Source organism: Eleutherodactylus coqui, chromosome 2 (assembly GCF_035609145.1).
Source record: "Eleutherodactylus coqui strain aEleCoq1 chromosome 2, aEleCoq1.hap1, whole genome shotgun sequence".
NCBI lineage: Eukaryota > Metazoa > Chordata > Amphibia > Anura > Eleutherodactylidae > Eleutherodactylus > Eleutherodactylus coqui.
Window position 1 is genome coordinate 170,572,750 of NC_089838.1, and position 17,199 is coordinate 170,589,948.

At 43.0% G+C, this 17,199-nt stretch overlaps 1 protein-coding gene across 1 annotated transcript in view; it reads right to left on the reverse strand.

The window, feature by feature from the left end:
* CPNE8 (copine 8) overlaps window positions 1–17,199 on the reverse strand; it is a 251,176-nt gene that overhangs the window by 185,084 nt on the left and 48,893 nt on the right. Inside the window, exon 2 of the mRNA XM_066591905.1 lies at window positions 1,780–1,820. Within this exon, the coding sequence (XP_066448002.1) occupies window positions 1,780–1,820 (41 nt within the window). The remainder of the gene's footprint in view (window positions 1–1,779; window positions 1,821–17,199) is intronic.

A 17,199-nucleotide genomic window follows, 5' to 3' on the forward strand; every position in this document is an offset into this window, starting at 1 on the left:
AGTCTGGGTCACATCTGCACTAGAACCTCCTTTTGGAGGTTCCATCACAGATCAACACAAAATACCGGAAGAAATAACACCGCTTGCAGCACTTTTTCTTCTAATAAAATGCAGTGCAGCTCAGCGGAAACCGAACGGATCCCCCCCCCTTTTTTTTTTTGAGAGGCCATGAGGAAGAGCAAGGCTGTAATAGTCTAGACAAAAGCTCTGACAAAACCAGAAGTTGTTTAAAGGTTTTCTGAAAGTCATTAGTTTTTTTTTTTTATCATAAATCAGCAATTTGGGGCAATATTAATGCTCTAATTGATACAGGACTCATTTACTAAGTTCGTCTTTATTTGAATACTACTTAAAAAGGATCCTTAGTAGAGATGAGCGAGCATACTCGTCCGAGCTTGATGCTCGTTCGAGTATTAGGGTGCTCGAGATGCTCGTTACTCGAGACGAGCACCACGCGGTACTCGTCTTGATTAAACGAGCACTGACCATTGAATTCAATGGAGCCGGCAATACAGCCGGCTCCATTGAAAGCAATGGCCTGCCAGTGAGCGTGGGATGAATTGTCGGGAAGGGCTTAAATATATAAGCCCTTCCCTGCAATTCATCCAGAAATGTGTAAAAAAAATAAAAAATATAATAATAATAGTAATAGTAATCTATACATACATACATACATACATACTCACCTGGTCCTGGCAGACGGAGTTCAGTGCGGCCAGCGGCAGTCCTCCTGAACTGCTCTGAACAGCTGTGAGTAGTATTCAGCAGCCGGGGACTTAAAATCCCCGCCTGCTGAATGAGCTGCCTCTAATTGGTCACAGCCTGACCAATCAGAGGCAGATTCCACTCACACACCCAGGTGAGTATACATATATTTTTTATTTTTACACATTTCTGGATGAATTGCAGGGAAGGGCTTATATATTTAACCCCTTCCCGACAATTCATCCCGCGATCGCCGGCATCCCATTGCTTTCAATGAAGCCGGCTGTATTGCCGGCTCTATTGAATTCAATGGGCTAACATCGTTCTGCCGTGACAAGGTGAGTATATTTTTTTTTAATTTTTACACATTTCTGGATGAATTGCAGGGAAGGGCTTATATATTTAAGCTCTTCCCGACAATTCATCCCGCGATCGCCGGCATCCCATTGCTTTCAATGGAGCCAGCTGTATTGCCGGCTCCATTGAATTCAATGGGCTAACATCGTTCTTCTCTGCCACAGCTGTTACAGCTGTGGCAGAGGAGAACGAACTTTATCCTGACAGTGCGGGGGGGGGGGAGGGGTCTCACTCTTGCCACTATTGTGGCTTAATAGTGGGACCTGGGAACTTGAGATGCAGTCCAACATGTAGCCCCTCGCCTGCCCTATCCGTTTCTGTGTCGTTCCCATCACTTTCTTGAATTTCCCAGGTTTTCACAAATGAAAACCTTAGCGAGCATCGGCGATATACAAAAATGCTCGCGTCGCCCATTGACTTCAATGGGGTTCGTTACTCGAAACGAACTCTCGAGCATCACTGAAAGTTTGACTCGAGTAACGAGCACCCGAGCATTTTGGTGCTCGCTCATCTCTAATCCTTAGCTTTACTTTCTTCCCATCTGCTAACATTTAATGTAATTTTTCAGGAGCTAGTGTGGCTTTGACATAAACTCTAAATGTTATTTACTATACAGTATACTGATGTGCTAACCAGACATTGAATACATCCACCTGAAAAATCAAGCAGAATATTGCTGACAAGTAAACTGCAAAAAGAAAATAAATTCCTACTTACATGGATCGGATTTGGAAAATGTATCTCTGTCCAAAAGATTCCTGTGTGGGAATAAGAGATTATGTTCCATTAATTATAGTAACACTCAATTACTGAAAATTCTGAATACACAAACTATGCAACCAATGTAAGGGTACATCCACACAGGGTGAAAACGCTGCCGAATTCCTCAGCATTTACATTGGCAAGACAGTGGATGAGATTTTACTAAACCTAATCCACACGATGTAGGGAAAAAAAAAAAAAGTGTCAGCAGTATAAACTGACTCGTGGTATAGGTTACAATTTCGCAGTTTGTCAATTTATACTGCAGATTTCACCTCCTGTAGTGCACAGGGTGAGGTCTGCGATGAATCTTCCCCAAAATTAGTGGCAAATCTAACCTACATTTTCCTCTCCCCCAACTCAACTCAAACTTGATTTTATAAACAAAACACCTTTATATAAGAAATCCCTGTCTGCAGGCAGTAGCTCTGGTAACTAATTACATAATGTCTTGCCCAGAACACATCGGTATTCGTGTATCTTAATGCCACCGGAAGCTAGAGGTTTGACAGGAGGAACGCTCTTGTCAGACCCCTAGCTCCCTATTGGCTCAAGAATCAAAGACTGTCAGTGGTGAGGCAATCTGTGGCACGGATGGAGGGTTAGGGTGAGGGGTGTCACAGTTAGCCCTATATTATAAAGGCTAACTGTTACACTTACCCCTAACCATAACCCTCCATCACTGTCAGTAATCACTGCAGCTGCACCATGAGCTTAGTGGGCTGCCAGGACCTGCAGCCTATCGAGTTCTGCAACCAAATCAGCTACAGGGGGCGTCACACCCATCAACCTTGACTCCACCAATCCTTTCTAATAAGAAACACTAATACCGAACACATCTATCAGCGACTATAGCTATGCAAATCATTTTAAAATAGGATAAGGATGAGACACACAGACACAGGTAGGTGGCGCAGGAGAGGCTTTACACTACATCCTGCGCAGCAGCATGCACCTCACAAGCATTGTGTAAACTTCAGCACACAGTGGCAGAGATGATTAACCCCTTCAGTGGCAAGTTTAGGCAGTCTTCAGAACATTTCAATACTGATTTTTAGGAGATTTTCTGGGCGTGCCACTAAAGAGGTTAAACTGCAAATAGCCAAAGGCCTCCTTCCCACGAGCGTGACGGGCTCCGCTGCGTAATATTCCGCAGTGAAGCCCGTCACGGCGCCCCCCAGAGACCCCATACTTACCAGCGGACGATAGCGTGAAGACGCTTCCCCGCCCACCGCCGTCGCGTCATGTGACACGCCCACCGCGTCACATGACGCGGCCGGCCGTGTCACGTGACGCGCCAGCCGCGTCATATGACGCGCGGCGGTAGGCGGGGAAGCGTTTTTTCACGCTATCTTCCGCTGGTTGCAGCGGGAGATAGCGTGAACGGACGGCTTCCATTGACTGCAATGGAAGCCGTCAGCGCGTACACCCGCAGCAAATAGAACATGCTGCGGGTGAGAACGGGAGATTTCACGGTGCGTAATTCCGCGGTGGAATTACGCATCGTGAGCATTGTGCTATTAGGTTCAATAGAACCTAATAGCATGGGGCAACGCAGCGGATTTTTGCCGCGGATTTACGCGGCGTAAATCCGTTCGTGGGAAGGAGGCCTTACAAAGTGAAACAACTTGAAGAAGATGACAAAATCACAATAGACAGGGCTAAAAAAAATTGTGGTCACCCAATACATTTCTATACACATTCTGTGTGGTATTTTATTATTCTTATGTTCACATGGGTTAGAAATACAGCAGCTTTTCGGTAGCAGCAGAATTATCTGTGGAAAGTCCACAGCAGTTGCAGTACAAGCATTATCAACAGGACTTAAGAAATCTCATCCACAAGTTGATGGAAAGAAAATATTCAGCATAAATCAACCTTTGCCACAAAATTTTCACCATGGATTTCAAATGACATACATAATTGCTGAGTGCCAGCAATCCCCATGCACTCTCATTGTGTATGCGCATGTGACATGCACCAAGATAGAGCATGCTACGATTTTACTCACGCGATTACAAATTTGCTGGTGTGAGTGGCCCAGTAGAAATGAATGGGCTATTGGCATCAAGTGTTGTGCAATACCAATACACCAGTGTGAGAGTGGCCTTAGATGTGCAGTGTAGGAGCTTGTCACATGCATTGTTTTTACTTTAGGTGCCATGTTTTTTTCTTGTGCAAATTTTTATGTGGCTTTATTCTCTACTTGTTATGCGTTTTCTGCACTAACAGTAGCTTTAGTTTTTTCTGGTGCTTCTACATAAGCTTTCCTAGAACTAGAGAAATGCAAGAAAAAAAATATGGGGCTGTATTGGGGTCATGGGCGCAATTCTTTAGGGGCATAGAATACAAACCGTATGATAGGCATTAACAAATTTACATATCTTCCAAGCAATGTGGATATACAATGGGTCTGTGATAGGAGGGCAAACATATGGTAAGATATGACGTCAATATTATGGGTGAAATTTAAATATATATTTGTACCACCCAGAGTCGTGGGAGATTTGATGGGCAGATAATCTAGATTAAAATGCATTTTCCATGAAGCTTAAAAGCGTCTAAATTCAGTTCGACATAGTTATCGAAATTTCCCACTGGTATGATGGGCAATTGTGTATAGACTATCACGTTTTCACTGAAGTTTGTAGTCTCAGAGCAAGTCATTATTCCCCTAAACAGAAGCATTTCCAAATCTGGGATGGAGACAACATATTGAGTATATACACAACCCAAGGTGAATCTGAGTTTACCTTGGTAATTTATGTTGACCAAGCATGTGTCACCGATTCCAGATGTGATTAACTTTGTGTATTTTGACCAATCTACCTGCACTAGCTCACATTGCATACATATTTTCAAATGTACTGGAGCGCCACTATTGCGGACCTCACCCCACGACGCTCTGCTGGCTTAACTTCGAGCCTCTCCCTATAAGCCTTTTGATGTGCAGCCCAGAGAAAAGAAAATCAAACTTAGGGGGCATTCACACGACCGTATATCGGCTGGGTTTTCATGCCCAGCCGATATACGGCATCTCTCTCTGCAGGGGGGGAGGAGGCTAGAAGAGTCGGGAGCAGTGCTCTGAGCCCCGCTCCCGCCCCCTCTCTGCCTCCTCTCCGCCCCTCTGCACTATTTTCAATGAGGAGGCGCGGAACAGGGGCAGGGCTAAATTCCAGGAATTAGCTCCGCCCCCATCCTGCCTCTCCTCATTGAAAATAGAGCAGGGGGGTGGAGAGGAGGCAGAGAGGGAACGGGAGCTCAGAGCACTGCTCCTGGCTCTTCCAGCCTCCACCCCCTGCAGAGAGGGACGCCATATATCAGCTGGGCGTGTAAACCCAGCCGATATACGGTCATCTGAATGCACCCTTAGGAGAACTGAACTAGAAGCATGACAGAGCAGATACAGAGCAGGAAAAAGCAACCAAGCTACAGCCTGTGACAAGTCTTAATAGAATGTCTGTTAAAATGCGTTCAAACGATTGCTAGTTCATGTTTCCTATATAAAAAAAGCAAAAAATAGGTAAAATAAAGTATTTCCAATTGCAGCTGTTGCAGATGGGTGTCAGCCATCGTATACGAAGCAGGCTTGGCATCCAAGTCCTATATCTATACAATGATACCCGATGTGCGTTGTACATATAGGAAAGGGGTTTTCAAAGTTATTTTTCAATACAGTTGCCTATGTCTCAAAAGAAATGCAGAAAACAGTAAGTGCCAGCCTACTGCATAAGCTCCAGCGGGCAGTGTAAAAACTGGAAGACTTCAGGATTTTAATTTGCATAGTCACATAAAAAGTTTTAACGTTTTCTGTGGGTTAATTCTTTAAAGTAGGTGTAAAAATGTATTTCCTGTGCCTAACAGAAAATAAATAACCATGTGAGCCACTTTGAACCTCACGTAAAATTAACAGGTTTTATATCAGACAGCACAGGTCCGCACTCCTTAGAAAAGTTCTGACTTGCATAACTAATGCCAACATCTGCTCTGAGCTTCCCTTTATAAAAAGCCACAGCGCTGTGCCAGATGTAACATACAGTGAATCCCGATGGCTTCCAGTGGACAACATTGACTTATAATGAAGTCCATCAGGTTTCCCTTGTTTTGGCATAAAACCTGATGGAATTTCTCAGTAAAGCTCTAAAAAATGTGTCCAATACAGGTGTGAAGAGAGTAATTATGAGTCATGCATCCTTGTCAGTTGGATTAGGACAGGCTTCCAGTTCTGGATGTAAACAAGGTGTCAATTCATTGATCGTAAGCAGAAATCTTTAAATTAAAGAAAAAGTACATTGAGAGGTTACAGAACTTTATTATACAATGGCTAAACCTTAACAGCATAAAACTGGGAAGCTAATGTAACTAATACCAGTATTAGCAATAGTTTTATGCGTTAATAAAATTAAAATGTATAAATTGTTATTTATAAAGAATTCAAGTTAGAAGCTTCTACAGGGCTCGTACCAGAATTGACTTTTATCACCTATCCACGTAGTAGGTGATAAAGGTCTGATTTGTAAGGGTCTCCCCACTGAAACCTCCACAATCTCAAGAACAGGTGTTTAGTGTACCCTTCTCCTCCTTACTGTGGGTTTACTGCACACCCCTGCCCCATAGTGAGGAGGATATTGGATGAAGTAGCGGTCATGCCTGCACAGTGCCATTGTATTTATCTTCAGCGGTACTGTCAGAAATAGCCAGGCGCTTGTACATGGCCATTTCCACCATGCCAAGGAGAGTAATGGGGCCTAACCTGTGGGCAGGTGAGAAAAGGCTATTTTAGGATAACCCCTTTAAGTTATTTAGCGAATACATAGAGTGTTTTATTTGAGTAAGGCCGGCTTCACACGAGCGTGACGGGCTCCGCTGCGGAATATTCCGCAGTGAAGCCCGTCACGGCGCCCCCCAGAGACCCCATACTTACCAGCGGAAGATAGCGTGAAGACGCTTCCCCGCCCACCGCCGTCGCATCATGTGACACGCCCACCGCGTCACATGACGCGGCCGGCCGTGTCACGTGACGCGCCGGCCGCGTCATATGACGCGGCGGCGGTAGGCGGGGAAGCGTTTTCACGCTATCTTCCGCTGTGTTACAGCGGGAGATAGCGTGAACGGACGGCTTCCATTGACTGCAATGGAAGCCGTCAGCGCGTACACCCACGGCAAATAGAGCATGCCGCGGGTGAAAACGGGAGACTTCACGGTGCGAAATTCCGCATCGTGAGCATTGTGCTATTAGGTTCAATAGAACCTAATAGCAGGGGGTAACGCAGCGGATTTTTGCCGCGAATTTACGCGGCGTAAATCCGTTCGTGGGAAGGAGGCCTAACACTTTTGACACAGGCCTCACGCAGTTATATTGTGGTTCTTTGTGGTACTGATATAGAATATAGTTCACTCAATTACATATATCTGTCCTACACCTTCAAGTAATGCCAATTTTATCAGTTGCTGGTAGATTTATGAAGGTCTCAAAGCAATACCTGTAAAGGAGGATTGGCTGCATTCTGAAACATGGAGTACCCATGCAATATGGGCTTATGCCATGTGCCAGTGTACAGACATATATTTACTTATATAGAATCCCTTAGGATATTTACACAATCACTTCCTTTCAGAGGAAGCATGATTCATTCAAACAAAAGTGGAACTTGGCCCAAACGAGTTTCCCTTGGCTTCTTGCTCCCGGTGCTTACCAGAATACAAGTGCTTATTGTTTTGTCACTGAACAAACCTAATGTATAAAAATAAATTTCCACATTTTTTTTAAATGATTCCATTTTGCTAATTAAAGAAACAATGTGACGGATTACTGTAAAGAACTGCCCCATTCGGCTCTAACTTTTAGGCCACTGTGTACAAGACTATTTGCAGCATAAAATGTACAGTGAACTTGAGACTCTTCTGCTATTCATGTAATTTGTAAAGGTTTCCCAGACTGCCTTCCCGGCTTAGATAGCGTTCAGTGTGCTCATTTGTTTTGTCTTTTTGTCAGATAATAGTTTGTATGAATTGTGGAGATGCTGCTTATTTCAGTTACTGCTGTCAGCTTTTGCTGATCGCTAAAGATGTGGATTTAGAAAATTACTAGTGTGTGAAAGACACATGGAGGCTCTAAGAACTTTCCTTTGTGCCTTCATAAAGCTCTCAGTTTTATCCAGAACATCTATTTATGTCCACAATTAGCTGCATTGTTTCTTAAAATCAAAGAACAGATGCAAGGAATAAACACTAGCACAGATAAGAAATTGTGTTAATTTCAAGTCATAGACAAAATACAAAAGACTAATAGTAATTTTTCTGGAGCAGAACGTTGGTAACTAATGTTTAAAGCGAACCTGGCAGCAGCAAAATAGTTTTTAAGACTCTTCCATAGCACTAACTAGTATGAACCAAGTAGGTCATTCTTGCTTGTACAAAAAAGGGCTTAATGCATTTAGAGATTCATACTTTTATCAATGTGTGCTCAAATATGCTAATGATCTGCGAGAGGCAGCACCGAGAGGTCTCCGAGTGGGCTTGTCATTCTTCAAGCCCAGCCCCTCCTCCAGCTGGCCACCTCACACAGGTCTGTACATTACTGCTAATAGCGTTGAGATCTCATGCATGCATCGCGTATCACTCCTCATCTTCACTAGCACACTGCGCATGAGCCAGAGAGCACAAAAGGAGTGACACACCACGCATGCATGGGACTGCGGCGCTACCAGCGCTGATGTAGAAACTCGAGAGTGGTGGCCAGTGGGAGAAGGCGCTGGGTTTGAAGAATGAGGCACCAACTCATTGACTGGAAGCAGATCATTAGCATATTGGGCATGAGCTGATAAGATTAATAATTTATTTAAAAAAAGCACATGTATCCTTCTTGATTCATACTAGTTACTGCTATGGAAGGGACTTAAAAACAATTTGCTGTGACAGGTTCCCCTTAAAAGTGGTTTATTTAAAATATGTATATTTTAGGGGTTTAACTGTTTATTATTGCAAATATGATACCTAGGCCAATCTTGTGAATAAATTAAACGCAAAGAAACAGTCAGCCATATTCCAAATGAAGAGCTGTTTAGAGCAAACAGCAGAATAAAGAAGAAATAGGATCTAATTAACTTTGAATGCGGAAAAACAAAATCGTACCAGACTTGGTGACTTGAGTATTTAAAGTGTAACTAAACATTTTAAGAACTTCAGACATGTCCATTCCACTTTATACATTTTTTTTTTACAAGTTTTTTTTTTTTTTAATACCTTATAAGTAACATTTAAAGGGGCATAAAGTATACGGTATTATCCGAATTTCATATGCTTATTGAAAAAAATAATGTAACCACGCAAATTGGATAAACAAAATGCAATCTAGATTTACTGGCGATATAACACACGTATCACGCTCATGACAGCAGTGTTTGGCTAGGATTGTTAACATACAACTGTGATCACGTGGGTAAAACCAATCACCTGTGATCAGAACTGTGGGAATTCAAAGCACATCAAAAAAAAATCCCTCAAAAATGTGGCTTGCTGATCATACATGAAAGGCTCCACACAATAGGATTACTCCGACTGTGTATGTGAACACTCAATGTGAACATGATACAAATCACAGTGCAAAAGCGCAATGCTACAATGAACCTGCACTACAGGCATGTCCGCATGTAATGTATCCAAGTAATAGTAATAAAGTAACAGACTGAAAGCTGCTTGTGTCACTGTTGAAACTGAATATAAAAATATTGTACATTTAATCAAAAACACTATATATCTAAATTATGCACTATTAAAAGGTGAGATAACCATCTCCAAAAATGTATATATGTGTTAATAACCTTAATGTAAACATAGTACAAGCTGCATTAGTCAAAAATTAAATACAATTATCTTATAAGTATTCACAACACACGACGCATTTTTTCAGAATAACGGGAAAAAATTACTTAAAAACACAGGTATCATCAAGAGCCAACCAGAAAAATATTAAGTCAACTCAAAAATTAAATTTCAATCAATCAATCAAACTAATACATATAACTGAGTGGCTGAAGGAAAAAAAAAAAATAAAAAAAAAAATATATATATACACCCTTTTCTCTCTTAATAGTCAATCGGATTATTTTTGAGATTCAATCTATCTGGGACTCTCGTTCCTAATGTGAATATCCGATAAGCTTCTCTTTCCTTAATCGTTCTTACGATTACCATCCTATTTGGGTCTACGAATTTTCTCTATACCAAAAACTACAAGTGACGCAAGACCTCTCCCATGTTGATTGATAAAAGGTCTAGCAAAGTTTGACACATACATTAGAAGGGGTTTTCCCATTACTAAAAATTATTCCACAGGCACACTGTACTTTCTGGTGGCAGCTGACCAGGATCTGTGACTGCTACAGCCAATCACTGGCCACAGCGGTGATATTCTATAGCCAATGATTGGCTGCAGCAGTCACAGATCTTTTTTTCTGATAAGTACTTTGTATCTGTGAATGTTTTGCATGTTTTTACCGTGTTTCCCCGATAGTAAGACACCCCCGATTGTAAGACGTATCGGGGGTGTCAGGGGGGTCGGCCAATGTAAGCCGTACCCCGAAAGTAAGACATACCGTAGTGGAGAAAAAAAAAAAATCAGTACTCACCTCCCCCGGCGTTCTGTCGCGCTCCGGCAGGATGTCGCTCGCTCCTCGTCCCCGGCGCAGCATTGCTTTCTGAATGCGGGGCTTGAAATCCCCACCTCCAGAAAGCTAATACACACGCCGGCAGCCATGACAGCATTCAATGGCTGTGATTGGCTGAAGGCGCACGTGGCTTCAGCCAATCACACTATTCAATGACATCATTGAATGGCTGTGATTGGCTGAAGGCGCACGTGGCTTCAGCCAATCACACCCATTCAATGATGTCATTGAATAGTGTGATTGGCTGAAGCCACGTGCGCCTTCAGCCAATCACAGCCATTCAATGCTGTCATTGAATGGCTGTAACTGGCTGACGGCGTGTGTATTAGCTTTCTGGAGGCGGGGATTTCAAGCCCCGCATTCAGAAAGCAATGCTGCGTCTGGGACGAGGAGCGAGCAACATCCTGCCGGAGCGCGACAGAACGCCGGGGGAGGTGAGTAATGATTTTTTTTTATTATAAGACATACCCCGAAAGTAAGACATAGTGGGGCTTTTGGGGATAAAAAGAAAGTAAGACACTGTCTTACTTTCGGGGAAACACGGTAGTAAACTGCAGGTTCTACAAGAATGAGATCCACAGTTAGAAAAACCTGTGTTTTAAGCAGTTTTTGCTGCATTTTCTGAAAGAAATGTAACTGAGGATAACAAATTTCACAAACTCCATGCCTTCTTATAAACAATATTGCACCCATCTTCCAATATAGTCTCACGATACTCATCCTGCATAGGAATAGGCAAACGCTTGGTAACAATATTTTTGATTTAGTGAAACTGTGCCGAATAATGGAGAACTAAAGTTAGTTAACATGAGACCTTTGTTTTTGTGCTTGATTCAACATCCAACTAGGATATCCTTGTGAATGTAGTTTACCACAAATTTCAATTGCTTGTTACAGATAAAGTAGTATGATTATTGCAGTTATGCTTCGTTCTAATAATTTCCCCCCACAGGTATTGCTTTAACCACTTCAATTCACGCCAGAAAATTTTCCAAGACTAGCTCCACTGCCGATAGTGATGTAGCCTGGAAGATTTCCAGGCTATGTTTCACTATGGGACCGTGCAGAACACAATGCCATAAGCTGTGGCATTGTGTTCTGCACACACACCGCCTGCACAGTCCCACAGAGAACCAGCGTAGGACTTAAAAAAAAAAGAAGCAGGTAGATATAATCGATCTGCTGGCAAATTGTTTTGAACTCCTGCACTGTATACATGTTGCCATGGAGACCATCGGCTTGTCAGAAGCCACCCAAGGGTCCCCGTGGCAGGGAGAGCTGGTGAGCAGCTGTCAGATGATAGCTGGGCACCAGCTTTTACAGCAGAAAACGGAGAAAACCTCCGATCTCCGTTGTTTAACCCTTTACATGCCACGGTCTGTGCGACCGCAACATGTAAAAGGGCAGTCACACGTGGACCCCCGCAATGTGATCAGGGGGTCCTGAGGGTCTCTGTGGCACCGGGAGGCTTGAATATAGCCTCCGGGTCTGCCAGCGATCTCAGTTGTTTAACCCCTTTATATGCCACGGTCTGTGCAACCGCAGCATGTAAAGGGCTGTCAGAGGAAGGGGGCTCTCTCTGTCACTATCGGACTCCTCTCAATGTGATCAGGGGGTCCTGATAGGTCTCTGTGGCTCCCGTAAGCTTGAATATAGCCTCCAGGTCTGCCAGCTAAATTAAGCTATGATGCTTAGCCTCTGTCTGAGCATCATAGCCTGTCTAATACCTGCTATGCCTCAGCATAGCAGAGTATTAGAAGAATAAAAAAAAAAGTATTATGCAAGTCCCCTAAAGGAACAAAAATGTAAAAAAAAAGTTAAAAAAGTAAAAAAAAAAATACAATAAAACTTGTCCCGCAAAAAACAAAGCCCTCATATGGCCGTGTCAAATGGAACAATGCAAAAGTTATGGCTCTTCGAATGCAACTGGAAAATTTACTGATTGGCTCATTTAAAAAAAACCTGCCCTGGTGGGCCTGCCCAAATAATTGGCCCATTTAAAAAACCTGCCCTGGTGGGCCTGCCCAAATAATTGGCCCATTTAAAAAACCTGCCCGAGTGGTAAGAAACCCACCACTGATGGGGTTAATCGTGTATGCGCTGTGAGTGTTGACTGCAAGCACATAAGGTAGTGTTGTCAGCCAAAAGCTTACAGAAAGTTTGTGCATTAACTGTTCTTGTGTCATGTTTACATTGAGGTTATTAACATGTATATGCGTTTTTGGAGACAGCCCTTTAATATTTTTGCAAATGCATAATTTAGGTATCAGAGCTTTTGATCAGAAAGCAGGATCAACATTGACACAAGCATCTTTTAGTCTCTTACATTTATTACAATTTATATTAACCTACATGCATTACATAAGGGCAAGGGCAGGCTCACACAAATGCGCATAATACTCGGTAAATAGAGTCAATGCAAGGACATTTATTTTCACTGATCCATTCGTATTTGCATATATACATTACGTATAATACGCACATAAAGAATGCAGCATATTCTATTCTATCTTGTATTATGCGCGATAGAGCCCTATTCTCTATGGGTGCATAATAAATGTTATACATGCACAATTACATTGCCTATGTGTGGAGTTTATACGCAAAGACGCTAAGTGATGGAGCGACAAGTAAAAGAAAAACAAAACAAGGAAGACTGCTCATGGAATCGTGCGTGAGACACGCAGTCAAAAAGCGGTGGCGGCGATAGGTCAACTCACACAGCTCGTGTGTGCCCAGCCTAAAGCTAACAAAAAGAGGATGTTACAGCAAACTTTTGAACCCTACTATACATGCAGGGAAGTAAATATTTAATTAGTCTACTGACAACAATGTGAAAGTTTTATGGTCTCCAAATTATGTTCCATGTTGCATCTGTGGCAAGAAAAATGCTCAACTGCAGATAACTTGGTCTTTCTTTCTCTAATCATGTGGCAATGAGATCTCATCCTTGCTTTAGAATTTTGTCCCGTTTCTCCAGCATAAAGCCCCCACTAGGAGGGGCTTTATGCACATTTACTACACAGGATCAGGTACACAATATTGGTCGTGGAACATGTGAATGTCCCGGGGATCTTGTAGTCTGGTTGTGTGTTGGGGTTTTTTATCTCCTCCATGGTCAGTACATGTGAGCAGGTTTTGAAGTTCCTTGCATTGCAGTGATAAGTTCCTTTTAGTGTGTCTGAGGACAATGCACTCCTCAAGATTGCCTGTAACATAGGAGGGGAGGGTCCGGGAATATGGTCTTCAGATGGTCATCCTTGTGTAGAATATGATGAGAGTTTCTTTACAGCTTTCCTTAGTACCTCTAGCTGTGAATTGTAGGTCACTACTAAGAGGTACACAATTGTTTTCTTCCTTCTCTGTGTATTGGAGTAGTTGACCTCTGGGTATCCTGGTAGCTCTGCTAATTTGATTATCAATTGAAGTAGGATGGTAGCCAGAGTTTAAATGTTCATCCCTGTCTGTTGGGCTAAAGCAGATCCAGGTTGTCTCTGATGGCCTGACTGTAGATAAGGGACTTTTTAAGGTGTTTGGAGTGCAAACTGTCCCATCTGAAATATGTGGGCTCATCAATAGGTTTCTGGTATAGGGATTTCTGTATTGAGTAGCTGTAAATTTTTATGGTGGTATCCAAAAAGTTGTTTTCTCTATACAAGTAGCTCAATGTCATGATTATGGTGGTATGAAATGCATTGAATCTCTCATGGAATTTTATTAGTTCTTGTTCGGAGTTGATCCAGATGATTACAATGTAATCAACGCAGCTGAAATAGGCCGATGGCTTGATGGAGCAGGAGACAAGACTAGGAATTAACAATAAGTTTTGCCATGCAAAGGTTGCCATATTGTGGTACCTATGGCAGTTCCAGTGAGTTGAAGGTATATACCCCTGCCTTTTCATGCTAGTTCACAACTATTTCTCCTTTGGCAAAGAGATTTAGGCCGCCTGCAGACGGGTGGAAATTCCGCGTCGGGATTTCCCTCAGAATTTCTGCCCGTACACGCCTGCATAGGATTGCATTACAACACGCAATTCTATGCAGACGGCCGCAGTTTGTCTGCGCAAAATCCCGCGCAGCAAACAATCCGCGGCATGCTCCAATTCTGTGCATCACTCACCGGCTCCGCTCTGCGCATGCACCAGCTGCCCGGCAGCCGACACATGCAAGAGCCAGAGCTGCGGGAGCGGGTGAGTTCCGCGCTGCTCTCTGCAGGCGCTCGGGTCGGGTCCAGCTGCGAGAAGTCTCGCAGCCGGTTCCAACCCGGCCGTCTGCAGGCGACCTTACATTCTACGGATCATAATTAAGATATGTTCGTAACACCTTGGTGAATCAATCTCGCAACTTATCATGGGTATCCTAAAGGCAAAACGGCATTTCATCAGAGCATTAGAAAGGTACAGAGAAGAAGAAGAAGAAAAAAAGAAAAAAAACCATACAGAACTAGCCTGTTAGGCTGTCTGTCCATGGTCGATTGTTCATTGCTTTACCCGCGGCATTAATCCGTCTGCGAGTAACCCAGTTGCTATGGAAAGCGCAGCCCTGGTGTCCATGAGCGGAGAATCATAGTGATTCTCCGCTTGTAGGATCTAAATCGTGGCATGCTGCAATTTGCCGCGGTGAGCGTATCTGTCCGATAGGCTCACCGCAGAGAAGTGACAGCAGTTCCCCCTGCTCCACCGCAGCGGAATATCGCTGGTGATACTTCGCAATGGCAGTGGACAGGGGGCCTTACTCGAAATTGAAAATCGCTATATAACCTCAATCTGCATTTTTTTCCCCCACTGCTTGTCAACAGGGTTTTATATTGTACTGTGTATATAAAGACTATAGCTTTGTAAAAACTGAAATGGACCGACTCAATATTGATATCCTTGGTAGTGGTAAGCTCCACTGGACAGGCAGTAGCTATTTTTACAGTGATGAATACACAGTCTATTACTCTTGAAATGACAACACCAGGTGCAACAGAGAAGCTTTCATTGCAAACAAGAAAACTGCAAAGGCTGTTCAATGTTTCAAGGCTATCAATGCCAAGAGTTTTATCTATCCGTCTCCAAGGGAAGCCTCGCTCAGCTACAATCCTGCAGGTATACTCACCAACCACTGATACAAAGGAAGAGAACACTGAAAAATTCTATGCAGATCTCCAGGAAACAATCAACCAAATTCCAGCCAAAGACACCATCTTCATTGCTCGGAACTTCAATGTACAACTAAGCGCCGGAGAAGAATCACCAGCTGTGAGCAAGCTAGGTCTAAGAAATCGTAACGAGGCTGGCGATAGCCTGATTCAGTGCGGTCAAGAAAATCAACATATGGTTTGAGCAACTGAAGCGCCATTTATACACATGGACAGGTCTAAAGGGAAAGCACTGCAACCAGATTGATTACTTCCTTTGCCAGCAACATTGGCAGCTGTCAGTACAAGCAGTTAAAACCCTCCCTGGTTCAGACTGTGGCTCTGACCATCAACTACTTGTTGCAAAAGTCAAAATAAGTATTAACACGATTCAAAGACCAACCACAACACCAGTAACATCCTAACGTAATATACAGTCAAGGTTAAAAATAGATTCCAGACACTTAGCACATCTGACAAAGATCCGGATGAACTATGGGAACAAATGAAATCAATCACAATTGAAAACAGCAGAACAATCCATTCCATACACAAAAACAACAAAAAGACCACAGTGGCTCTCAGATACGACGATTGAAATTGCAAAAAAGACGAGCTGCCAAAGCTGCAGGCAAGAACATCAAATTCAGCTTGCTAAATGCAGAATTTCAGAGAGCAGCAAGAAGGAATAAGGAAGCTTACTGGAATAAGCGTTGAAACAAATTGGAAGACACAAGAAAGCAAGGTCTGTTTGACCAGGTGAAGCAGGCACAGGTAACTTTTGCACCTCAGAAAGCACTACTAAATGGTACCAAATTAAAACCATGGTGGCAAGAGTACACAGCTGATCAGGCAGATAATCAACCACAACAATCAGCCAGGTAGGAATAGTTAACAGAACAAGAACCTGATACTCTTGAGGAGGAGGTTGACTGGGCACCGAAACAAATACCAAAACAGGAAAGCCCCAGGCATTGATTGCATGCCAGCCGAGTTACTTAAACCAATACCGACTCCACTGCTAACAACCTTTCGTAGACAGATCTGAAAGAACAATGACCAAAGGACAAGAGATCAGTTTTTGACTCAATTCACAAAAAAGGCGATGCACAAGAGTGCAGCGATTTTCAGACCATTGCTCTTATAACACACACAAGCAAAATTCTGCTAAAGATCAATCAAAAACTTTTATGGAAAGGTAGAGTTGGAAGGGACCTCCAGGATCATCGGGTCCAACCCCCTGCTACGTGCAGGATCACTTAATCATTGAAAGATATTTGTCCAGCCTTTGTTTGAACCCTTCAATTGAAGAACTCCCCACCTCCCGTGGGTAACCTATTCCACTCATTGATTATTCTCACTATCAGAAAGTTTTTTTCTAATATCTAATCTGTGTCTCCTCCCTTTCCGTTTCACCCCATTGCTTCTAGTCTTTCCTTGTGTAAATGAGAATAGGGATGATCTCTCTGCACTGTGACAGCCCTTCAGATACTTGTAGACAGCTATTAAGTCTCCTCAGCATTCTTTTTTGCAAGCTAAACATTCCCAGATCCTTTAACAGTTCTTCATAGGACATGATTTG